Here is a 26,533-nt window from a genome sequence, read left to right as displayed (position 1 = left end):
TTGATTCTAGGAGGATCTTTTCCAGACCCCTGCCATGCAGAACGAGCTCCAGGACATCATCGATTGCCTGGATACCAGCATTCCAGACAAAATCCGTATCCTTTGGCAATGGAGGGGTCATGAAAGGGGTTCCCAGCCTCTGTATAATGATAGCCAAGGACCCCCCCCACCCCCTCTTCAGTTTAAAAATATAATGTAATTTCATTGCCAAGTGCTTAAGTGTCAGCGTGCAGAATCTCATTTGGAAACGCATTTCTGCTTACATGCTACTTCTGCATTGTACTGCTGGACATACTTGTATACATAAACACTTCTCCAGACAGTATGCTGTGAATAACCAAACTTTATAAACAGAGTATTTTGATATTGTATTTCCGTCTTTGCGGAAGCGCCTTTTGCAGAAATTAAGTATATACCCTACTTTATTTGTATTTTTGTTTTTCCTATGCAGTTTGTTTAAATTTGCAGGGTGTATTCAGTGTTACAGCACCCTTGATTTCCTGTGTCATGTTCCCTAACGTGGTGTCAATAGCTGGCAGTAACCATGCAGTTGCTGAGGCCCTGCTTGTGTTCCTGGATGCGTTGCCGGAGCCAGTGGTCTGCTATGAGCTGTACCAGCGCTGTCTGGACTGCTCCCATGACAGCCGTCAGTGCAGACAGGTGAGTGCTCTGCTGTATAGACCTCCTAACCCCTTTCCCCAGATTTATGTTGTTCACTTCTCAATACAGTGACTAATATGTGGTAAACAACCAGGCTTATATTTCTTTTGCTTGCATACTATTTGCTGGGGGTTTTCCCTGACATTTATAGTGAAACGCTACAGTGAACTTTGAAGTGTTATACACTAGCACAATCTTTGTTATGCCCTGATCCTCAGTTCTAATGTAACCTGATGGTTTGACAGCTGCCATTGAAAAGCCTTCTCTTTCTTCTTTAAGAAACAAAGAACTGCCTATGGGAAACTAAAGCGCTTCCCTACTTGTACATGTTTAAAAAAAAAAAAAAAAAAAGAGCCCATATGTGTTTTATCGTAGTTTCATGTGATTGAATGCACAGCTCACTGAGAAATTATACTTGTTAGTTTTGTTGACCTCAGGCAGGCTCCTAATGGTTTTTATTTTTATTTTATCCCTCTGTAGCAGATCTCCCTGCTGCCCCGGTCTCACCGTAATGTTTTCCGGTACCTCATGGCTTTTCTGCGGGAGCTGCTCAAGTATTCTGATCAAAATAACCTTACTGCCAGCCTCATAGGTGAGCCGTGGCCTAGGGCAGCATCTAACTGCCTTGACTCGAGTGCAAAAGCATAGGCTGAGCTCTGTCAGCTTTTGACATGTCCAGTAACCGAAAGAAAAACAAAAAAACATTTTAACACCTAGTTTTAATGTGTGCAGGATTGCATTGGAATCATACATTCCTGCCTATTATCTTATTGTTCTCTAGGGAGTCTCTGTGGGGGTTGTAGATTGACTTTGTGTTTTGGATGCTTGGTCTCATCAGGTATCGGAAGGCCCTAGTTCAGAGAGTAAATAAGTGAATGGCAGAAAATCCTGTAGGAATAGCTGGTTCCTCAGTGAGGCTTTCTAAACCAGCAGACCATGTCTGGTTGGAGGTGGCATCATTCTAGTGGAGAGCATGTTATTGAGATTATGTAGTGTTGTCTCTTTAGTGGACTGATCTAAGCATTCTTTAAATCCTAAAATGGGACCAGCTGTGTTACTCTCTATTATTCTCAGAAGACATTTAAGAGACCTTATTGTGTCTGAACATTAGTGTCCTTGTGTTAGTGTTCTGGTCATAACTGTGAAATACAAAATGTATTAGACTAGCTGGCTAAGTTATACAATCTACTTAACAAAACTACTTTTCCCACGTTTTCAAACCACACTCAACGTATAGACTATGCGTAATCAAAACGGAAACATACCTGTGCGTTCGAGTTCCAGTAAAGAAAAAATATATAACTTATGATATATAGGCAATAGCGGACTACGTATGTAGCTAGCTTAATAATATTAGTATGTTTGTTGTGGTCCTCTTTCCTTTTCTGTCATTGCTAGCATTGTAGAAGGGTGTTTGGCTTTTAGGTGGGTTAACATACCAGTTGTTGATTTGTGGTAGTTTAATTGCACTGCTCATCTTTTACATTTAAGTGCTTTAGTTTACTTTGTCAGAGTATTTCCATACAGAACATTTCTGTGAGGAAGCCATCGTTAGTCAAGGTACGTTCTAGATCAGCCAATCACAGACAAGAAATAACAAATCCCACCTCCCATCGATCTTCATTACTGCTAGAGAGCCAATCAGCAACTTTTTTATTCTCTGAATGTTAGATTCACTTGCCGATATTGGCCATCGTTATTGAATAGTCAAATTTTCAGCAATTTGATCTCATCCCTAACTGGTAGACACAGAAATCCTTGTAAAGAGACTCATTCAGGAGGGACTTAACTGTGTTTTCATTTATTTTTCTTCCTCTTCAGCCACTCTATTCGGCACCCTTCTGATCAGGCCCCCGCCCAACCTAATCGGCAGACAGAATCAACAGGACCGTCAGAGAGCCACAGACTTCATCCTGGGGTTCCTCATGGGTGGGGATGAAGAGTGAGGACCACCTTCGGGGGGGTTCAGGGATCATCCCAAGCTATTGCGTGACAGAAAAGGTACTGGGAGCTTGGACTGTGATTGCTCATCCTGGCACTTGCAAATTTCTTGATCTAGTGTGGGCCACCATACATAGACCCACAGAGAATGTGAGATAGTGTAGATCCGCCAGGCAGACACCCCAAGACAGCCATCTTTGGACCATGCAGACATAACCTCCTGTTTCCCCATCTCACTCAACAGCAAAGCCATCACTGTCAGGGATTCCTACTCTAGCCTCTCTTACCCTTTTAACCCTTTCTGAACCCAAGGCACTATTTAACATTCAGGAGCTTGTGGCTGTTTATAAAGGTTTAAAATCAATGCCTTTGTCATTTTATTTATTTTTGGCTGGCTTTGAAAACCACAAAGCCTTGACACTTGAATTCCTTTCTCCCCCTGGCCATCTATATAAAACCCTCCTCCCCAGCTCCATGTAGGGTTGGAAGTTGGGTCTCCTGTGCCAAAATCTCTGCATATTCTGGTAAGTCTGACTTTATATATTAGGCCTCCAAGAAGAAATGGAAGAATATATTACACTAAAACATGCCATCTACACTGTTGATTTTATGCTGCTCGTCTGTGTTCGAGGCACAGAACACATGAGTTCTCTTTCTTGGATGGACTTGATACCAGAAACATGGCCTTTGCAGATGGGAGTTGTCATTGGGACAGGGTCATCAGTCGGGCTGATTTTGGAATGAAGTCTATGAGCACTATGGGATTATTCAGACAATCGGCCACATACTGAGCCACAGCATTTCAAGGAAGGTCACATGGAAATCGATTTAAATAATACCAGAGTATGAAGTGGGGGAAATCTGCTGGCATTATTGTATTATGTAATTATAAATATACATTTATATATATGTATATATATTTAAAGTAGTCTTTGCTTCAGGTGGAAGTGGATAAAATACATTTCACCTTTCATGCTGGCTGTGTGGGCATCATTTTGTTTTCTTCTGCATTGCTGAAATATGGACTCTGATGTGGCAACCTGGGAGCTGAAGGACTTAGAAAGAACTCATTCACTTCAGTTGCTTGCTGCAGCGCACAGTTGTTGAAACAATCCAACCAGTCCTTACCCTCATGAGGTGTGAAGTCTGTAATGTGTTTTCTTACATTGTCCTGTTAACTGATGCATTTGTTTGGACCTCCATTGCATCACTCTGCAGCCTCCCACAATCACCTTCCCTCTTGTAAACCTGGGCATTGTTTATCAATCCACATGAGAGTGCTCTCCCCTTCAGTTTACACATGCTGTCTCTCTTTTGCATTAGCAGGCCGTTCTTTTCCTTCAGAAATGCACACTAAAAGCAAAGCGGCATGCCACGCGGCCCTGAAGTCTTAAGCTCTGTTGTACATAGTGCTGCTGTCTCCATTGTCCTTCTGTGTGATGTAAAATTGTGCTGTTAATCACCCAATAATGTCTGTATTTATCCTTAGGGTTGTGTGTCATATAAATGGTACGTTAAAGACTACCTAAGGAAAAAAAGAAAAATTATTTGTTTACGTGTGTTCGTTTTTAATGCCTTTTCCTGGTTCCACCCAAAAGAAGACTTCAAATGCTACTCAACAAGCTTGTGTGTCAGATATGGGAAATACAAGTGGGCTATGGTAGGCTAATGTGTGGGCTTTACTGTGCACTGTCACCAGTGTGAAAAGATCATTCAGAAAAAAAAAATAGATATAAATCCTGATAAAATAAAAGCTAATAATCTTGAGCCTGTAGAGGAAAGTCTATAGAAAGATGAATGAAATCACTGTTGCGATCATAGTGCCTGTTTTCCTAAAGCTTTTAAATGAACTACATTCCCAGGACTGCGATGAAAACGGCCGCCGGTGTGCTGTTTGACCAAGAGTATTGTATCGGCAGCTGAATATGCATGAAGCTATGTTGGTAATGTTAAAGTTAGAAGAGGCTACAGTAGAATGCTATATGTGCATTTGTTCTCTTTAAAACACTGCCCTTTAACACAGATATTTCCTAAGATAGCTCTGAGTTGGAATGTGCTTCTGCTACAGTTTTTTGTCAATTTGTACTGAAGCCTAACATTTCCTGTTGGTTTGAGGTTGGAGTATCGGCCATGTTCAGTCAAACGTCTCTCTTGCTTGCAAACCAAACATTGTCAGTCATCATTGGTTGTCTTGCCAGCAGTTTAGCACTCCTTTTTCCACATGCATCAGTCTGAGGAAATCAGCCGACCATGCCAATCTCTAATAGAAAACAAAACACTAAATTATTTCCGCATTGTGTGTTAAAAAAACACCATCCCATAATAATCTCCCTCGCCAGACTTCCTTGCCCTCATCCTAGAGAAATTAAGTGTACTCCAGCTTTTTATTCCTAACCTACCTTTTCCAAAGTCTCACGCTCCATAAATCAACATGGGTAAATCTCCTCCCATTCTCTCATACACTACCTCTCCTGTACATTAGTTGTACTCGGACAACACTAGTCTATACCTTACTTTGGCATCACACAGGAGTGTCCAGTGCTTACTGTCCATACGTTAGTGGTTGTGAAAATCAAAGCAGGAGCCTTTAATCCAATTTCCTTTCACTTTCCTTTCCATGACTGGTAACCTTCCCACTGGTAACCTTTGGCTGTACAAGGAAGTATAGCCTGCAGATGCAGTTCTACCTGTTACAGTTATGAAGAAATGCAATCCATGTGTTTACCAAACTACAGGGTCTTACTGTATAGGTACAGTGTAGTCCTCTCTGACTTGACAGAACTCTGAATTACCTTGGACAACTCTTTTGGGAGATTTCTCCATACTGATTGTTTTTAGCAGCCCTGAAGGCATTTTGTATTTTGTTGTTTTTCTTTTATGGATCTCTTGTAATGTATGTTAAGAATTCACTTGCACACTTGCTGTTTTTAAATTTCCTTTTTTTTTTTTTTGTGGTACTTCTTAATTTATTTAATGGAATAATAAAAATTATGTCTTGATGTTCTGTTTTTCTTTGACTTATTTCGTTTTTCCCCTTTACTGGATTTTCTTTTCTTCAATCTCTCCGTTCAGTTCTGTTCTGGCCTGGTTGCAGGACTGCCAGACACATTTCATTGCACTTTTTAATTTAAAATGTTGTTATAATAAGGGCAACAAAATTAAGAAGTATGCGTGTGTGCGTACCTTAACATCCGATATAGAGGAGTCTTAGTGTTGGTATTTAATCGCTGTGTGGAACAGGTGACCAGTGAATTGTGACTCCATCCTTGCACCGCCACCCCTGACACATGTGAAGCGAAGCCAGGGAAAATACATCCATGTGGCTTTCATGGAAGTCAGAGAGGCAAGTGTGCTGTTGAGCTTTGCCTCCAATAACCTACACTTTTCCTTGCCTGTGGTGTGTGCTTGGGACTAGGTATTGCTGGCCTGTCTCTGTCCCTCGCTAAATCCTTGGCTGTTGACGACACCCCTATAGTTAGTGGAGTCAGGAGGCTGTGAGAGATCCCTCTCCTTTGTGTGAAATTCCCCTTATCACTCTCCTCCTCCCTGTATATAACCCCTGTCTTGTCCGTGTGCCCGTGTTTGCCTACTGCTTGTGTCCCTGCCTTGTTGTGGATCATGCTGAGAGTGTCTTCATACCGGCGGCTGTTCGAGGAGGAACAGTGGAGCTCTGGCTGCATGGTTCAGTGTGGGGCGCAGGACCGTGCTTCTGCCAGGTGAGTGGCTTTATCTGATCCCCTGAAGTGCCAGTCATGTAGAATTTTAAATCCTTATCTGGTGTGAAGGGGAGAAGGATAAAGATGATTGAAATAAATCAATAGGAAAAAATAATGATCAGTTTACAGGGGATGAGACAAAATGGCTCCCAAGGATAGATTTATAGAACACAATATTGTACATTTTATCAGATAAAATCTGATAAAGTTCGCCATTTTAAATAATTAACTTGGTAGTGGAGTTATCTTCAGGTGGCTACTAGGTAGATTACTGTATAGTAGAGGTAGTACAGTTTTAAAATCAATGACTTGGTCTGTTTTTGTATTCTGTAAGAGCTGGTTAAAATGTATGGTAATTTTAAGAAATGTGCATAACACTAACAGTATAATAACACAAAAAAATGTTGTAGATTTTGTAGAAAAATGGGAGAGGTTATCTTCATTGCTTCGCTATCAAAAGTGCCTGTTTTATTAAGCAATGATTGGACTTGTGTTGCAACAAAAAATCCCCACCCTGTTGTATGTTACAGCAGTGTCCTCCTTCTCAATTCCACTGTGATGGAGGGAGGTGTTATTATTCAAACAGCAATCAAATGAAGTACTTCACTATTACATCATACATTCTCTAGCATCTATATGGGATCTGGAGGGTCAGCTACTGAATTGGGAAGGCTACAGTAATTGGTCAGCTATGTAATGCACAGGCTTTTCCTCCCGCTCCACTTGTCCTTAGAACAGTAGTGTGATAGTGGTTCTCTCTGACACACTGGACATTGATTTGTATATTTATTATTAATCATAATATTAATGATATTCCTGTTTCCTAGAGCTCAAATCTATGTGGTTTGAATCCAAACGGTTGAATATTTGTTTAGCATATCAACTGCCACCCAGGTTAATGAAACTCTTACCTGGAAGTAAGAGTTACATTGGCTCCTTAGGTGACTTGGTCATTTTGTGACTTCTTCATGGATTCGCTGAATTAATAATTGACTTAAGTAGTCTAAACTAGGTTTATAGCCACTGTGTATTTTAAGATTATTAACAGACCTGCAGGGATGTGGCTCTGGAGAATGGGGAGTTAGTTATCACTGATTTATTGGCAAGTCATTCAAAGCAAGATTGGATTTGAAAGGGTGTTCGCTGTCCAATCAGTTTTTTTTTTTTTCCCCAGAGGCCACGGGATATATGAATATACATATATATGTGTGAAACACTCATACATTTATATATAGAGATACTCACACACTTTTGCCATTAAGCTGATAGTCCACATATTTTTCCTTTATAACTGTTGCCCTGATTCCAAGTAGGCCCTGGTGTAATTGAACTGATTCCCTGTCTCTCCCTCTCTCCTGAAGGGCGGTTTCAGCAGACTGGCAGTTGGAGGAGCTTGATTTCGAGGTAGCCCGTGCCCTGAGCAGGGAGAGTCTGTCCCAGTGTGTGAAGGAGCGTAGTCTGATTGCAGCGCTCAATGACCGTCTGGCCTATCTCATCGACACGGTGAGGCGGCCAGGGAAGCCTCGCCCAATGCCCTCACACCTCACACTTCTTGCATTTCAATCTTCTCCCCCAAATTGGAAACGCATTGTGAATGTTATGGGAGCATTAGTTTAACATTAGCTTTCAGAATTTTACTATGCTGCTTTGCTGCACTGCAGGGGAGTTCATGATGTGGGCAGCCTTTAGATGAGGCAAACCAATAACCAAGAATGTATGATGCTCCATTACACTGAAAGGTCCCAGTCCTAGGTCCCATTTTAGGCAGGTGCTAGTGTAGATCATTTACTGACATCTCCAGAAATTATGAACCTGATTTGCTGTTTTAATGCTTGGGTGATTAACATATATATCTTTATCTTGTGCTCAGTGCAGCCTCCTCACATACTGAAAATCAAGCTCTGCTCTTCCATCTCCTCAACCTATATCTGTGACACTTCAGTATTGCATTGCACAGGAATGCAGATGTTTAGTGGGTGGATGGCGCTGACCTGTGCTGTTGTTCTAGGCACGCAGTCTGGAGGAGGAGAATGAGACTCTTGAGGCCCAGATCCTGGAGCTGGAGGGCAGACTGAGCAGCCAGGCGGCTACCCGTTCCACTGGGCGGGGCATGGAGGGCTGCAGTCTAGCTGCTGTTGTGGAGGCACTGCGCAAGGAGAAGGTACTGCCTGCCCCCATGAGTGTCAGACGGGCTCCTCTGCGTACACGTGCTTCCTAGCCAAGCAGTTCTGCTTAACTCATTTGTTCACAATATACTTCACCAATTATTGCATGTTTTTTAACTTAATATCACCAGCACTGCCAAGTAATGTTTGCTTCCCAAACAGATTTGTGAGGTATTAAGACAATTTCAGTGTCTGAATATCTGTCACTAAACAACAATCTCCTATCTGTTACAGAATTAGTGACTGTTATTCGACTCCCTGGATGTGGCTTGCTTATGGTTTTAAATGATGTGAATGCAAGTATAGTCAAAACAATGGCATTCATCAAACAGTGGATGTAACCAGTCTGGTATTTGTTGGGAGTATGGTCATTTATGTTTTTATATTTTCATAATTATTGGAACTACATATACAGTACATCCTGCAAAAAAAAATACGATAAACAAGGATGGAAAGATGTCATTCACTGCTGTGATTGGGATTGTTATACACACTGATGAGGAATTCTGTTCCTTCACACACCTCTAGGTGGTGCTAAAACCAAACTGCCTACATCATCGGGTCGCTGTTTCTAATCAAGGAAATGCCTTAAGTACAAAATGCAATTCTCCAATGTTGCTTAGCAATAATATATAACATATGTTTGATGTAATATACATTTTACAAGTATAAATAATAAAATGTAGAATATACTTTGGGGGATTTATAAGTACAATACAATTAAAGATAATCACAATACTATCACCAGTGCAAACTGAATTACATTTGGAATGAGCAAGGCAGACATTTTGGGGAAAAAATGAATGGAAATCATAAACAATATGTATATTACACAGCCTATCATTTCATATCCATTACCTAACTGCTGTAATACATTTAATGGTGGAGTGACACGAGTTTATAGAAGTTGTTATTTTCCAAGGACTCGGTCTGTTAGCAGCCTGATTCCCACCAGGTCCTAACTGATTGGTCCTGATGACTGAAACGTTGTGCCAGCTGCCCTCTTACAAAGATGCATTCCTGAGCTCACAAAAATAAAAACGTGGAATGTTTGTGAGAAATAAAACAACACCTGTCAGCACACTTGAACCCAGTCACCTTGACCCTCTGATATATTTGTCTCCCCTCCTGTAGGAGCAGATCCTGAGTGACATCCGTGAGCGGCAGAAAGAACTCCATCTCCAGCAGCAGATGTTCGAGCAGGCATCTGAGCAGCGCTGTCTGATGCAGCTGAAGAGGGAGGACATCGCCATGGTAACCCAGCCTCCGTCCACCATGCAGTTCAAAGTTCCTTTCCAGCCAACAGTGTGTTAAGAGCGCTACATGTCTGTTGTTCAGACAGTGCCCGTTTGAGCCAAACCTTCACTGCTTTCACAAGCTGCAGAAGAGAAGAGAAGAGAGTATGAATCTCAGGAAAAATCCAACCAAAAGAGATCAACTCTTAACACACAAACACATATGTGTATTTAGCTTAGCTTGTAAGGAAATTATTATAGGATGAAAAGCTCAGCTGAAATAAAACTTATTATTATTATTATTTTGAAATGGCCATAGTCTTGCTTTATTTCTCTAGACCTGTTGATGAGGATGATGTTAGTGTGCACTTTGCAGACTCCATTGTATTTCTCTAGATTGGTCTGCATTTTCCTAATGCTTATTTACACATTAATGATGCCACCCTTCAACTGCACCCAAACTGAGCTAAAATGAAATGCAAGTTCATGTGAGAGACAACAAAAATCAGACCTGTGTTTCATAAATGTCTAGGTAAAATAAAATAAAAATTAGATGCTGCACTAACTTGGTTCTTCCACTTGATGTCACTGTTGTCTAACTACCTCATTACAGCCTTCTTGCCCCATGCTGGTCTCTGTAAACTGGCATCTCTGCACTGCATTAATGCAGCTGTTCCTAGACAGATCTACGTTAAGACTGCTGTAACACAGCCCCATAGTCTAGGAGCCATCAGACACAGTAAAATCTCACCCAGGCCTTTAATAACCATTGTATGAATTGTAGCACATCCACTGAATCGCCAACCACTGAGGATGTGAAGTGTAGTGTCTTAATTAAGACATTCGGTCTTTTCTGTCTCTCTTTTTCTGTTAATATAACCGAAATGGTGGACTCCAGTAGCGTACCATACTTAGTGGAGACAATAGCAGGACAATATGTGTGCTTTCGTTTCATCTGGTGAGGAAAGGAGCTTTTGTTTGTCATAGATTGTGAGAGAGCAGGGAAGGTTCTTGCATTCAGCCCTCTTTGCTATTAAGCAGTTTTGAGGTTGAAACTGAAAAGGTGTTGCAAAAATCTATTTAAATTCTGAGGTTCTGTTTTCAGGGTGGGGTACAATTTGACACTGATTGACATTAAATTGAACAGCAGTGGCAAGATTTTTTATTGATTAAACTTCACTCTGAGAAAGGAGGAGGAAAACTGCTTTACATGGTAAGAGAGCCATATGAACCCTGAAAATGCCTGGCATGCCTACCCCCTTGCCACGCCTCTGTTCAGGTAAATCATTTTCTTTATCTTACCACATTAATCAGCATGAACTCTTGCAGCTGTTATTCAATCAGTGTGATACTATAATATACCTTCTGAATGTTCAAAATACTCATTTTGGGCAGCATTGAATTGAAATCTGCCATAAAAGAGGACAGGATGGGACTAGAGGATATAGAGTTGAATGCACAAATACAAAAAGTTAAAAAAATATCTGCCATTAAATTGGCCTTTGTTTTCATAATTGAAATGTGGTCAATTCGAGTTACATTGCAGTCATCTCTCCAACTTTCTGGATTCTAGGAATGCGCTGTTGGGGGTTTTCTGGTTTTGTAATTGATGGTTGTTTGAATGGTTCAATTACAGGTGTGGGATAGGCTTACATTGGAATAGGACTAATGCCATTACTACCACTGCTGGCTTGAATTTGAAAATCCACAAAAGAGAAGGTTTGTTCCAAGTTGTAAAGCATGGCCCGAAGCACAAGGAAAGAGAATAATCTTCTGGGATCTGTTGCAGCCCAGACAGACCTCAGACTGTCTCCAGTTACTGGCTTGCATACATAGTGAACACTGACTGAGGAGACCACTTGCCTTCCTATGGACAAATGCTTGGATTCAACCACAGAGTGTTTTCCTGCAGTGCATTGTGTGAGAAGCGTATCATGCTCTGGATTATTGTGCTCTCTGGTTCCCCCTACAGGCGGTGGATGCTGTAACTGCAGAGTGCCTGGCGCTGAGGGATCAGGTAGCCATCTATGAGGACCAGCTGGCCTGGATGCAGGAGCAGCAAGAGCAGGTAAGACTGGGGAAAGGGTGAAGACGGGGAACAAAAGCAGTGGGAAAGGGAGGATAGACCGTTATGATGATGCAGGCAGGGAGGGAAGCATGATTGGTGTGAAGGGGCACTAGTGCAAATATGACGTCATGTTGCCAGAACTGTTGGTCGTGCTGTGGGTTTATGTTGAGAGAAGAAATGAATGGGCTGCCAGGACCTGACCACTGGGGAAGGGTGTATGTTGCCTTCCTCTCTCCTGACTGATGATCAATTTCCAAACTGGAGGGAGTGGGGGTGGGGTGTAAACAAAACTGGTGATTTTCAAAATGTGGGAGTGAAATCTCATAAAACAAAAGCAAGGGAAACAGAGCACACCGACACAAACCCTCCCCCTCTCACTCTGAACAGTGAAGGGCAGTGACCCTGCTGCCACCCCACTTTCGATTCAGAACAGTGCCAACAATGTTCACCCTAGCATGCTGGCAGCGTGACACAAATACCAGTGGGGAGCAGGCCACACGTCGCAGCCTCTCTCAAGCAACTCATTATAGTTATAGGGGAGAAACATAAGCCGTGCTACAGGCAGGTAGGAGCAGAGGCCCCAGAGTGGAAATCACAACCCACATAACAAACTTGGCCTGGTGCTGCCAATCCACTCCCTCTGACAGACTTTCAGATTGGATCTCAGCTCTGAGCATGAGTGCAATAGAACAAGGAGAAACTAACTACACACTCTTTCTGGTTTCTGTGTGTGTGTTTGTGTGTGTTTATTTAAAATGCATTATTAAAGTTCAGCTTGCTAACATTACACACATTCCCTCTGGGACACATTCGATTATTTATAGCTGTGGAAATCTGACCTTAATGTTAAACCAAAACAGAAGTCATAAGTCTGTAAAAATTAAAAAGATTATCATAATTTAAACTTCCAAAAAACATTTATTTTCCATGATAAGTCTCTTGCAGTATTTTTTATTGGAGTTTTCTAAATTGTCTTTGTAGAAAATCAGATTCATGGGGAAAGTTTAGTTTCTTCGTCTGTACTTTAATACTTCATATTACAATCCATTATAAGAAAGGATCTGTCAAATATTTACCCTGAAGATGCAGATAGTTCACGGAGCATACGTTTTGTCAAGATAAAGTACCTTATTATATTTATTATAAGTAGTAGTAGTCATGCTAGTAATATTTGGAGTACTATTGAAGTAGGATTCTATTCATTTTCTACATCTCATAATATCACAGTCATCCAGTTTTGCAGTAGCAGTGCATTTAAATTACAGATTTGGATGCAGCCTATGGCTTGTATAAATTTACATTCGAAATTGCTTGAATCCTTTTTATGAAGCGTGTAGATTAATGAATTGATGTAAAGTTCCTGGACAGACAAGGATAATAACAGAGAAGTGGGTTTTGGGAAGTGTACACCCCCCCCCCCCCCCCTTTCCCTCTGAAATGTCTCTCTCTATTTCCGCAGCGCATTGAGACTCTGGGTGCCCCTGGTGATGGCGTGCCAGTGGTTAGCCTGGAGTTCCCTTGCCCTGACGTGAGCCCCACCATCCTAGACATCAAGGCCTACTACAGCCAGCTGGCCCAGAGCCTGCAGGTACTCTATTAATCTGGGTAATAATCTAGGTGATGCGGGGTGGTCAGCTGTGCACTCTCTCTGTGGCAGACGTGAGTGCTCTGCTGTGCCAGGGAATGGGGGCGTTCAGCCTCGCCACGCCACATTGACCAGCTGCATGTTGAATCTGAAAAGCTTTTCCCAATGTTTTGGTCCGGGAGGCATTCCTATGTTTATATTCACTTGACATTGACACCAAGAACCATGACATAGTTATCCACTTTACAACCTTTCTACATACCCCTATACCCCAAACTGTGGCCCCCACATACCATGCAACCTCTGGAAATTGGCCCTCCATCACCAGACATTGGGAACCCCTGATTTAAGTTATTAAATTATGAGTGAAATAAGTTCCTGACAGAATTAAACACAAATATTTAAATGATGTGCATCTTATTGTATTACATCAATGTTACACACCAACCTTAAAATGAATCATCTTATCTTCATACAGGGATAAAAAAAACAAAAAAACCTAATGCCTAAATATTAATCAGAATCTTTATTCTGAACTGTGATACTGCATTGCAGTTACTGAAATAGGTGGTTTGGCACAATAAGCATATGTTTACATCAGTAGGTTACCTACATTTTTTTATTGTAGTGCATAATTAAAATTATTATTGGGTAGGCTAGCATTAAAATAATGCTCACTTAATAACCTAAATGTAACTGTAACCATTTCTACTTTATTCTGTATCTGTAAACATATGTGTGGTAAGGGGGTGGTGCAGCACCCCCTGCTGGTGCTTAATGCAGTGATGAGGATTTATGAATAACCTATTGCTAATTGAAACGTGCATAATTGTTTGAAATGGCAGGGAAAAGGGCCTGTTCAGATTAACAACAGCCAATCAGCGCCGTGATTGATGGTGTGAGAGCGCAAGAATAAAGCTAGCGCTCACATGCAGTTGGCATGCAAAATAGAACATAGGCAGAATCGAAAATCTGACCGCTACTAATTGTGAGGAGAGCATCAACAACATCGATAGCAACCAAAATAAAATCACAGAAGCAAGTGCCGAGCCTTTAGCAGGAGTGGTACTAGCAAAGTTGTAGGTAAGAGTTTTTTTGTTTTGTTTTTCCCCAAAGCTGTCGCAATGAAGAATGTTCTTTAATGTGCTGCTGAGTTTCAGACTTTGCTGTGTGAAGCTGGTAAGATAGATAGGGTCCAATGTAGGCATCGTCAATTTGTTAAGGCATCTTTATTGCTCTGTTTGGAAGCAAGCTATTCAGTTACATGTTTGTGTCAGTAGATGGCAAGTTCTGATTGGCTGTGATTGAGTGCTTTAAAGGGAGTTGTAATGGAAGCGAAAGATGCTTGTTTTTGTTGTGTCCAGTGTCGTCTTTATTCTCCCTCTGTGTGCTGAGATGTGTTTATTCCATGTTGTGAACGGCCGTTTTGGGTAAGCTAACATTATAATCCTCTTCTCGCAGTTTGTGTACTATTAGTAGTGTAATCTGTTTTTTCTCCTCGTTATGTGACCAATCTTTCATGTGTTTGTGTAGTGCATGTATTATATGACTCTATTCTTAAGCTCCTCCCTGCAAAATACATAAACAAATTGATAAAGCAGCTAATAATTTAAAATGTAAAATTTACTTTCGGTGGGCAGCACCCCCTGCTCAAAACATTTTAGTAAATAAAGCTCATATTTAGAAACTTTATGCTGAACTGCATTCACTATAACCCAGTTAATTACATCAGTAGGTCATCTGCCCCCTTTTAAGGCCAAAACACAGCCTGACCTCAACCCTAGCCAAGACTAAAATGTCAAGCTTTACACATCTACACATATTCAAGTGAAGTAATAAAGCACTGTGACCTCTAACCCTAGCCTGGGATACAAATTAACTCTGATTTGTTCAAAATAATTCTCTAAACCACCTAACTGTAACCGTTAAACCATTCATACCTTCATCTTGCAGAAATATTCTAACATTGGATTTCCCTTTTATATATTTATTATTACGAAACATTTTTAATTGGAAAGACTGGGGAGCACAAGTCTATTGGTTATAGGAGGGGAGTCCAGGCTGTGGGATCCCAGGCCTTGACCTGGCATGGCGAAAAGCTTCCTGTGTGACTCCAGACCCCCATAACTCTCCTTCCCTGACAGCTGTTATCCAGCCCCCAAAACAACCCTGAGGTCAATTAGTGTGTTAAAGTGTAATTGTGTACATCACAAGTGATTGTAATTACTGTTTAATTATAATTGCAATGGTGGATACCTGCACACCTGCTTACCCAAGAGCACTTCAATTAAGTCTTGATTTTTGCCGCTCTTTTTCAGATGTTCCGAATTAAAGTTCTTAGCGTGTGAAGTGGTTTAATGTTATTTTCAACAGGGGTGAGGGAAAGGTGGGTGATGAGCACTTGAGATGCACCAAAAGTAGTAGTGTTTTGTTTATTTGGTCTTTACCAGTTTGAGTCCAAGCAAGCTGCCATTACGATGGGTGAAGATGAAGGCCCAGGAGACTCCAGAGCGAAAGCGGCACACATCGCTCAAGTGAAGGAGATCGACAAGCTCAAGAAACGGGTGAGTAACTGGCATTACCAACCCAGAGATTACTGCCAGTGATCTGTAAAGAGCCAATGTAGGTGCACATTTGCTAGACAGTGAAATGCAATTGGTAAACCACAGCTTTTGCCCTACACTAGGCTCCTACAACAGCACAGTTGGAGTTTACAGTTGGAGCAGATTCCCTTGGGGGGGTTTTCAGACAATCAGGTTGTTTACATTGCAGTATCTGAAATGCAAGTTCTCTGTGCATCTAATCCTGTCTTTTCAGTCAGATGTATCTTTCTTGCTTTTTCATTTTGGTGCAAAATACTATAGACTTTATTTCTTCTATGTGTATCTTTTATAATGTCAAACACTCCCAGATAAAATCATCAGGGGTACTAAACAAATCACAGTCTGGTGATTAAACTGCAGACATCTCTCTTCTCCTTCCTCTTATTTATAAAAAGTTGCCTTAAAAATAAATGGCTATTTAGTCTAGATGACAAGTTATCAGGTATATGAAACCTGAGATCATTATTGGGTCAAAGAAAGATATAAATTATACATCACTTACTGATCTAAATAAAGTATGCCATTAGTAATGGTTACCACACACCAGAAAGTCAAAATAAATGTGATTCCATTAATAGCAGATTCGGTAACAAATGCATTTATTCAGCACCACTTTGTGATATTCCTTGGGTAGACCCTCCTGATATTTAAAATACACTGTCCACTATTCTAACCCATAACCTGACATCTAAAAACTTTTTACTGATGATATGTACTGCATAAATTAACTTGTTTTGATAAAATACTGTAGTCTTAACAGTTTCTTACACTCACCCATTACTTTAAATGATACATTTTAAGTAATTGGATCCTGACCAAAAACAGCTTAAAAAAAATAAGCAGCCTGTGGTTAAATTAGTCTAGGGCGCACTGTGTATAATAAAACAGGGATTGTACATTAATTTTGACTTCCATAGCATTTTACAGTGTGAGGCGAAGCTCCAGACCACACTAATCATCTCTAGTGCACTCTAGCGTGTACAGCACCTTCAGATGGAACATAAAGACAGCTTCATTTTGGACCTCATCACCCTTTAAATAATATGGATAAGGCTTTCACTGATCTACCTGGAAAGCTATACAATCTTGAAACTTCATTAATCTTTACAATTAATTGTTTAACTTACATGAGTACCGTAATTATTCATCGTGGTGACACTGTCTGGGAGAAGAGATTATCTCTCAACATGTGTGTTTTGATGAGGGCTTTGAAATGAGGTTATACCTTACCATTGTGGTAAAACTGAAAAAATACAGCAGTGTTCTGGGACCAACTTTTGGATTTTGTTACAGTAAGATGTCTAATACTTGTTTAATATGTTTTACATCCACACAGATTGGCTCTAGTTTGAAAATCTGATCCATGTAGTGTGTTAATAGTAAAATGAAAGTACACTGCTTTCAGTGGTACTGTATAACTAAAGATCTGCAGAGGATTACACAGGTAAGACTCGGGAACAATCTGATCCTTACATATGAAAGAAGATCTGCCACACACCTCACTACATTGTGTGTGTGTGTGTGTGTGTGTGTGTGTGTGTGTGTTTTTTCTATGTAGATCTCGGAGCTGCAGAGAGAACTGGCGGAGCTGCAGAGGCGGGGTGAGGAGCTCCAGGGGGAGATAGAGGCGTGGGATGATGAGCACCAGGAGGAGATCGCACAGCTGGAGGTGAAGAGAGATGAGTGTGGAGCTGAGGGAGCCGCGTGAAGCCCTGTCCTTGCTGTCCTCTCTTTGTTTTGATGAGGCCATTTTAGTTTTGTTGACTAACGGCACAACATGGAAGGCTATGTAGATCACTCTTCCTCGTTGTCTCTCCTCTCTCTCTAACAAGTGGCACATCAAGCATTTTTGTATAGTGTATAGTCAAGCTCTTGCACAGGCCAAGCTAAATGCAGACTTTAGCCATATTGTCTGGTTCTAAGAGACATTTAATTGTATTTTTTACGGATACGGTTTCAAGAAGGAAAGAAAATCAGTTAAGAGGACCACTGAATCCGAAATTGGTAAATATGTTGTACAAGGCTGTAGATTTCCAGCCTTGGGTGTATTTGTCTTCGGGTGTGCAAGCCTTCGTGTGGTGAATAGAAGCACAGCCCTGCTCTCCTCACCTCTTTGGCCCTGTGGTTTCTCAGAACTGCGTGTCCGAGCTTGAGGATTCTCGTGGGGTCCTGGAGCTGGAGATGAAGCAGCAGTCTGATGACTACGAGCAGCTGCTGAGTGAGAAGATGGCCCTGGACATTGAGATTACCGCCTACAGGTAACACTGTCCTGCACTCGGGGAAGACCGCGGAGCTTCAGATTCAGGACCCAGAGTGACAGTTTAGCATCTTGTTGTGAAGTTGTAGTGCAGAGATCACCCATGCCCTGTATAATGTGTGAGTGTGTGCACCAGTATTTCTCTACTGCAATCATCAGTGTGGCTCTGAGGGCCTGCCACCAGCTCTGAGATTCCCAGTAGCCCCTAAACAGCCCTGTGTAACACTTCTCTGCTGATCTGTGTGTTCTAATGGGCGAATAGTGCAGTGTAAGGCTGCCAAGAAATGTGACTTGGGAAGCAATAACTGAAACAGATTTTCCCCAGTGAAGCAGTTGATGTGTAGTGTAGATGCTGATGAGCGCTCTCTTCCCGATCAGGCTGCTCTGTTAATTCCTCACTCTGCTGGTTGTTATCGAGGATCATCTTCAGGCAGTAATGAGTTCAGCAGGCTGCTGTATGTATCCAAGATATGGGGTTAGACACTTCTGGGTCTTCTACACTCTGGCGCAGCCCTGCCTTCCTGTCCAGTCATTAATTACATAATTCAACTATTTTGGGACTGTTACGTAAACATGATGGGAAGGGTTAAGGTTGCATATCTCTGACCTTTACAATGATGACTGCTCTGGTGGATGTTGTTTGGGCAACGCTGTGCACGGCAGGAGGCATTCTGAAAGCGGGCGGCTGTTTCCTGAGATTTCTAAGGGGGCATCGGTGTCACAGGAAGTAGATTCCACCACGGTCATTCCAAGGTGCTTCCACTTCCTGTGGCCTCGAAGACATTTGCCTCATTACATCTTCATTTTTACGTCTTCGTCATTACATCCTCGTCATCTGCATCTCAATGGAAGCTCTTGTTTTATTTTTTTTTACTTCTCCTTCCGACACTCCTGGAAGGTATCTGACTCACACGAGTCATCGCTGCAGACCTGTGTTTTTCAAAGCATCTGGCAAAGCAGCAGTGGAACCTTTCTTCTGTAGCGGCTCATTAAAATTGACAGGGGGACCGCGTTCTGTCAGTGCTGTTTGTTCAAGCGCTGTGTTTATCCACCAGCTGGTTAGGGTTGGATACCTGCGCTAGCAGCTTTGTCACCGCTTCAGACTCTAGGGTAGAAAGTCGGGAATTAACTTGTGAAAACAATCCAAAACTCCTCACCCTTGAAACAGAGGAGTCAGAAATTGCAGTCGTCCATGAACACAACAATGCGAGATAGAGGAGAGCGAGGTGGAAAAAAAAAAAAAAGGAAAAGAAATTGTGGTTTAAATTTTTCATGTGCTTCAAAATCTGCATGTTTATTGCAACCTAATGGCACAGAAAATATGTATAAAATATCATCTGTATTAAAAATTCAGTAACTACATTATCGGTGTGGGAGAAGAAGTATTTTAAAAATGCTAATTGGTTTAGGTCCAGAACTGTTGTCTCTCATGTGTAGTATTTGGTGTTCATTGCATAATTGAAAGCATCACTGCACAGGGTGCGCATTCTAAAGCATATACTTTGTCTTGGAAAAAAGTTTAAAAGAGAAGCATGTCACTATATACAAAGTGACCATATATTGTGGTTTATAGTCTAAAACTCTCAAGACAGAGCTTTAGATTCTTTTCTTTTTCTTTCCAGGGGTTTGGTTGAAGACGAGGTGGAAAGACTGTGCTACCTGTAACTGACCGAGCTTCAGAACTGGAGGTGGGGGAGAGGTTCGGACTTGGGCTCAATTAATTATTGCTGTAGAGGAAGAGAAGAGAAAAAACACAAACTAATACTTAAGAGTCAATAATAAAAAAGCTTTAAGCCATGCAACAGTTGAAGTACATATATTAATTTTGACAGATTTATCTGAGAACTGGAAATCCTTGTAATGTCATTGATGGCAGGTCACAGGAAATCTAGCCTCATGCTTTTAGAAGAAAAACATCAGTGTGTAAGTGATGTGATAAAATGGAGTAAGGTGGGAGTAGGATGCTGCATGGGTGTAGAGAGAATTACTTGTGATCTTCTGAACAAGAATCCTTGCTGGTTAGATTAGGACTCTCCCCAGGGCTCCCTATCTTCATGTGCCTGTGTGTGAGGACCTCTCTTATTGATCCTGGCATTAATTCAGCATCCAGATTGCCTCTCTCTGTCTATGATGTATGGCTGCTGTGAAGTCTCATCCTTCCTGGCATTCTGGGCAATATTAATGAATCCTCAGGCAAATTGAGACAGATAGACGCAGTGCACTACACTTAAACTTTGCTCTGTCTGGAAGTTGTAACACATCTTTCATTTCCAGATTAGATTCCTGATGTCCAGAATGACAACTCAGTTCACATACATTTGTTTGAAAGCCCTGGATTACCAAGTGTTTACAAGGATGCTTTGACGTGTTGTGCACATTCATCAGATGGTCGCTGTCCTGGCAATCAAGTGTAGATGGGTTTTCAGTAGGATTGCCATCACTTCATGATAAGCCTTCCTTATGGCAGTTGATTAGTAAGTCGACCTGAACTTAGAAATCTGTGATGACTCGGGCTGGACTTTGAAAATACAGAACCAACTTTGTTGAAACTTTGCTGTTTTGTTCATTGTGCAAGACAATCTATGCTCTCCATAATTTTGAACAAGGACGCTATAGTAAACAAGCTGCAACCCCCTCTCATGCTTTCTATAGGATTGATTCCTTTACTTCATGACAGACTTTGAAATTTGGCTATTTTACGCCGTTTTATGCATTCTCTTTCGTCTCTGTAGGCTTTCATCACCCATTAATTGTGAGCATCTGATGGCAGATTAGAGCCTTTTAAGCTTTACATAAAGTACAAAAAATGCAGTTAATATATGGCAGATAAGATTATCCTTAGAAAGTGAACTCCGCTTGCCTGCAGTGTTAACCCTTGCAGAGTATGCAAGCTCAGGCTTGCTGATCTATCTGACTGAGCTGACGCCTTTAATTCTGTGGACATGAAACACGGCTGCCATGGGAGGAAGCCAGTCTGTCTCTGTGTCTCGCCGGCCCCATTGCTCATTCATCTCCACAACTTCACAGAGCTGCTCCCTCACAATTTATCTTCCCCCGAAACCCTGTGTGTGGATGAATGTGTCTGATACCCCTTTGCCCCCTCTTAGTCCCTGAGCCCCAAACCCCCCCCCCCCCCCCCACACCAGAGGTTGTTATTTAGTCATATGTTGTGTGCAGTGAGAGGGGAAAGTAAGAGCTGTGATTGATACCGAGAGGAGAGGGGACATGGCGACTCGGAGGCCAGGTCAAGCGCTTTGAGAAGATTAGTGTTTTGGGTTTTAAAGAAGCAGGCTACCCGCCGTGCCCGCCGTAAGACACTGAGCAAATATGTTTTACTTTTAGAGCAATTTTGGAGAGGTGCTCTGCTGATACTTATTTGTATTAGTTTTAATTATTATTATTAAACAAAACTCCAGTCTGTAAAGCCAAATAATACAATACAGTGGAGACTTTGGGGAATTTCAAGTCCTATACCATCTGAATTTCCTGGTATATATTTATTTTTCCTAATTCAAAAGGTTTGTTTTGGTCGGTTTGCTTCCTATATTTTAACCTACAAGGTTGAACACAAATGTAGGACTGTGGTTGATTAATGCGAAAACAAATGCAGCCTAAGATTTACATTGTATTAAACTCTAGTCTTTGACAAAAGCTGTGTGCTGTCCACTGTGTGTTATAAGCACAGCACTTTATAATGTTTATAAGACACAAATTATATAGTAACAACACGGAGACATTCGGGTCAGTTTTTGCATGAGTCACAGTGAGAATTACTATAAGGATGTAAATATTTAGGGTAGAGGTACAAGCTCAGCCAAATTTAAGTCCTACAGATACAGATTTTGTTTTACCCTGGAGATCACAAATTTAAATGGAAAAATAAAATACTTTGTTGGGAAATCAATTTAAGGCTGATTAAACCCCAATAGCCAGTTCTTAGTATTGTAACTTGCAGCACCTAACCTCTCACATTTTGTCTTTCTCTTATTTTCCAATGATTTAAGATTGTGGGTAAGATTCTGTTAACCCTTGGTTTGGCCTGTGACATTGGGAGGCCTATGCTGCCCTAGACTTTTAGGCCTGATGCTCTTGATTTGGCCTGTGGTCATAGTTGTGTTCTGGGTCAGTGGTCAGTGACCGATACAGCCTTTTTATCAAGTCGCTGTTTGTGGGCACTGAGAAAGGGGGGCTGTGGGAACACCAAAGTGGCAACACAAAAATCCTTGTCCTCCATTTCTTACTGTTATCACAGCTGCAACACCTGGATAATATTATACAGTATCAAAGTGCCAAATAACACCTTCAGGCTTCAAGTGTTTGCTGTTCATTGGGGAAAAAGCAGAGAAGAAAACAAAAACAAATAAGGGAATAGGAATTCATTATGCAATACATTGTGTTGAAACATAAGTGTTATCAGTTGAATTTTACAAAAAGGAAAAACAAATCCTGTTGTAATATACTGTATCTGTTCTTAAGATATTATAAAGGTGGTGAGAGATGATTTGAAAAAATCATTTGGTCTGCACATAATTAAATTTCGGAGTATTCTTGCAAAACAGTGATATTTCGCTATTATACATGAACTGGTACCACAATTTATGTCCTGTATAAACACAATGAGCTTCTATTCTTAGAGACTGATTGGAGCTTTTGAAAGTGAAGAATGTTTTTTCTGTGGCTACATGCAATATGTCTGAAGAAATTCAGAATTGCAAATCCGTAATGGTAGTTGTGACCCTAACAGCTTGTGTGTTTGACCTCTGTGTTCATCTAATAACACTGATACGAACCTTATCTCCATCACAGAAAAAATAAACTCTTAGGCTGAAGTTGGTGGTGGTCTAGGGGAGAACGAAACGATTGACTTTTTTTCCCCTCTGCACTGCTGTGTGACAAAACCCGGCCAGGCGGGTGTTTATAGAACAAATAAATACGTAGAGGGGAAATCAAGGGAGAGAAAACGTCTGTAAAAACATACAAAGGAGAGAAGCAATTGAGAAAGTATTTCCTTAACAAGAGAGCTGGAATAAAAAAATTTTGCCTGCTTGTTCCTCTGGGAGGTGTGGAACAGATTTGAGTGATGTCAAGCTGTCCTCTCTCTCTCTCTCTCTCTCTCTCTGTGTGTGTGTGCCCTCCCACCAGAGTTGAGGTCATAATTTGCTTTTCGTTACCTGTCTTGCAGCAAAGCACTGGGGGGGAAAGAAAAAACTTACCTGCCTAAAGTTACCTGCCCCATTTTAACATCAAATAATATCAGCATGAACACAAACCATAGCCAACCTCAAAATTTCAAGCTAGGCCCACACAAATCTACACCCGATTCAGTTACCTTGGTAGAAAAGCAACAAAGTTTAACCCTAATTTATTTATAATCGCATGGCCGGTGTGGCTGTCCCACATTACCGTCAGATGTTGTGATTTAGTCTTGAATATGTATATACCAGCTTGACGACACCTTTGGCCATCTTTGTCCTGAAGCTAGTTGTGTTGGACACGTGTGCTTGCTGCTTATCATGCATGTTTTTAGCAGGTGGGTCTGCATGTCAACATTTAAACCCCCCACCCCCCCACCCACTCCCACCCACTAATATGTTGATGACCTTAGCATTTCTCCTGTTTGTGCATTTGTCAACACAGTAACAGATGGAGTCAAAACACCTCCATCTGACACATCCATGCTGACACCGCACATGTGCTTTGCAGAAGTCCCGGAGGCAGCGCTGTGGGGTTTGATGCAGCTTTCATGTTTTTTTCTTCAAATTCCCCAACTCTTCTCAATCGCACCATTGGCAGCATTAGTAGTGTCACTCTACAGCATGAAGTAATCACACTGGTATGAAGCTTCTTGCCCCCCCTCCACCCCCATATTGGCGGGAGTGAAGCTAGCAGTGCTCAGGGGGAAGCTGTGAAGAACATCATCTACAAAAGGATGTTCAAATGGCCTTTCCCAGAATTGTAAACCTCCTTCTCAAAGAGTTAAAATGAGTCAAAGTTCATCATGGGTGGTGGTGTTGTTGGGTTGGGAATGTGTCCTATTGAAGAAGCATCATTCCTATTCCTATAAATCACACTGCCTCGCTCTCATGCTCTCTCTCAGTGACAATGGGGTGGTTCTCTCTTTGGTACGAGGGCTATACAGTTTCACCCAGTTATTTATTGAAACTTAAATCATTTAGCCTTAGAGTATCATGACTGGGGGTCTGTGATCTTGCAAGAGTTATGAAAACCTTCACCTCTGACCCCAAGGGCTTTCACTTTCTTGATGCGGGAATTAAACTTAATGAAAGATGTTGTTCATTTCTTAAAACAATAAATCTCAGTGCCAATACATTTCCTATAGAACTGTTTGGATAAGGAGTTATTAAAACACTGTGAGCCCTGATCAGTTTTTGTATCATCCTTCCTTTGTTTTTGTCAGTCCTTTCCTGTCCTGTCTTGTATTCCTGTCTCTCATTCCTTTTCTTCATCTCTCGGAGCGTGCCCCCCCCTATTCAGTGGCAGAGACCAAACAAGTTAACCAAACCAAGACTGTGATGAAATTAGTATGCCGAGACATTACAAAAACCCCTGTGCATGTGGCAGTACATCATTTATAACCTTTAATATAAGAACTTTGATTTTTCCATATTTGAAAACACTTCTAAAATGGTTTTCTAAGAGCTGGTAATTAGTCTTTGTTCAGACCTGCTGCTCTGTTCCATCTCAGCAGTGGCCGATCCAGCAGGTAAGAAGGATCATAAAGAGTTCGGTGATCTGCAGACCTTCTGCTCATATCATGCGGGTTATTTTCTTAATGACCAATGACCAATGGCAAAGGGCAGCTGTCTCTACCTAATCCTTGCACGTGAGTCGAAGACTTGCATTTGCCTGACACGAGGCATGTCTTCTCCAAAGACAGCCTATTATCTAAGAATCCTGCATATCTTTCATTATCCATTGATGCCTCTGGAGGAATGCAAGGAAGAGTTCAACATATGGACTGAATATAGATTACACTGTAATGTTAAAATGGTTACCCGCATATTAATCTTAGTGGTCCCCCCTCCCCCGTCCCAACTGACAAACCAAAGTGTTGAATCCCATCCCTCTGTCAGTCCTATTTCCTTTGACTGTTAACCCTGTAAATAAGGTGCTCCACTTTAAAATGTTGCAGAAACCTGGAATTGGCAATTGGAACAGGACCTACTGAACTTACAGCATGGTGTATCCTGTCCGAGGGAGTATTAAGCTGACCGTAAACTTTCACAAGCGCCATCATTGAGCTTGATGGCGTCAGTCGCCTTGATCAGAAAAAGTTCACCAGCAGAGTGTCATTTTGGTGTTATTTTACAGGTCAGCTTGCAGACAAAACAGCGCTTAACCAAAACCTAACAACATCTGCTGGCAATTAGGGGGCATTCCAGCAGTCAGGCCTGTTTAATATTCACATGGCCTGGAATACACTCTGTCAGGGTCTGAAAGAGAAGCCCTACACGGACCACGACAGGCGCTGAGAAATGAGGGTGAAAAAAGTAAACTAGAAATTAATTCCCAAAGGTAATTCAGGTTATCCCAGCTAATTTGTAGGGAAAATAATGGGCTCTTCCCCATCTTTCCAAGAGACAGTGTAAAACACAGACCTGATGCTGCGCCACACAGGAAGTTTACATGATACCCCTGCAAATCAAAATGTATTTAATCATCAAAAAAGCAAGAAAGGAGCTGTCAGCCAAGTATAACTCAGCAGTAGAGAGAGATGATGATAAATGGGCAGGGGGAAGGCTTTAGAAGGAGTTTGTGCTTTTAAATAGAACAGACTTTAGTAGGAAGCTTGCTATATAGGTTTTTCATACATCAACAACATTTCGTTGCTTTTTCAGAGTTGGGCTGTATACAGCTTTGTGGTGTAACATTAACTTACATGTTTTTACAATTTATTCGTGTTCTGTTAGTTTTTTTTCCCGCTTTGGTATTTTAATGTAAACATTTGTATGACTTTTGCAATGAGTGAGGCTTTTGACCTATTGTGCTTATAATTGAAAATATCACATCTGGAAAAATGGAGACCGTTCTTTAATGGCACCAGAAATTTAATTTTTTGCATGATGCATAGCAGCTGAATTTAAGAAATTAAAATAAATACTCAACAGCAGTATAGGTTAATGAAAAGGGGAGGACTTTACAAATCTAATGCATAACACATTCCATATTAAGATGTAATCTCCAAGTCATGTTAGGACATCCATAAAGAAACTGTTAGTCGGCATTCTAAGATCTTATTTGAACTTTCTCAATGCTTGCAAGCTCTTTTTGCACATGTATTT

The 26,533-nt window shown here is 41.3% G+C and overlaps 2 protein-coding genes across 6 annotated transcripts in view; both read left to right on the top strand.

Annotated features, from left to right (window-relative positions):
* Window positions 1-5,600, top strand: part of ocrl (OCRL inositol polyphosphate-5-phosphatase) — a 31,096-nt gene extending 25,496 nt beyond the window's left edge. For 3 of the 5 annotated variants that reach the window (XM_066715069.1, XM_066715071.1, XM_066715072.1), the window contains 4 exons: window positions 11-95; window positions 533-660; window positions 1,141-1,252; window positions 2,482-5,600. In XM_066715069.1, the coding sequence (XP_066571166.1) occupies window positions 11-95; window positions 533-660; window positions 1,141-1,252; window positions 2,482-2,606 (450 nt within the window). In that variant the 3' untranslated portion in view covers window positions 2,607-5,600. The remainder of the gene's footprint in view (window positions 1-10; window positions 96-532; window positions 661-1,140; window positions 1,253-2,481) is intronic. The other 2 variants (XR_010820127.1, XM_066715070.1) reach the window with 2 other exon arrangements.
* Window positions 5,601-6,176: 576 nt separating this feature from the next.
* Window positions 6,177-24,612, top strand: vimr2 (vimentin-related 2). Its single transcript, XM_066715068.1, has 10 exons — window positions 6,177-6,317; window positions 7,679-7,820; window positions 8,326-8,478; window positions 9,617-9,736; window positions 11,690-11,785; window positions 13,245-13,373; window positions 15,821-15,934; window positions 17,532-17,642; window positions 18,107-18,231; window positions 19,853-24,612. The coding sequence occupies exons 1-10, from the start codon at window positions 6,220-6,222 to the stop codon at window positions 19,893-19,895; spliced, it is 1,131 nt and encodes a 376-aa protein (XP_066571165.1). The 5' UTR covers window positions 6,177-6,219; the 3' UTR covers window positions 19,896-24,612.
* Window positions 24,613-26,533: the final 1,921 nt, after the last annotated feature.

This window comes from Amia ocellicauda, chromosome 10, assembly GCF_036373705.1.
Source record: "Amia ocellicauda isolate fAmiCal2 chromosome 10, fAmiCal2.hap1, whole genome shotgun sequence".
Lineage (NCBI taxonomy): Eukaryota > Metazoa > Chordata > Actinopteri > Amiiformes > Amiidae > Amia > Amia ocellicauda.
This window is presented reverse-complemented; position numbering and strand designations above follow the sequence as displayed.

Coding starts and splice junctions, on each gene's coding strand:
- vimr2 (XM_066715068.1), top strand. CDS start 6,220: ATGCTGAGAGTGTCTTCATACCGGCGGCTGTTCGAGGAGGAACAGTGG. Junction 13,374..15,820: donor AGCTGGCCCAGAGCCTGCAG/GTACTCTATTAA, acceptor GGTCTTTACCAG/TTTGAGTCCAAGCAAGCTGC. Junction 15,935..17,531: donor TCGACAAGCTCAAGAAACGG/GTGAGTAACTGG, acceptor TTTTCTATGTAG/ATCTCGGAGCTGCAGAGAGA.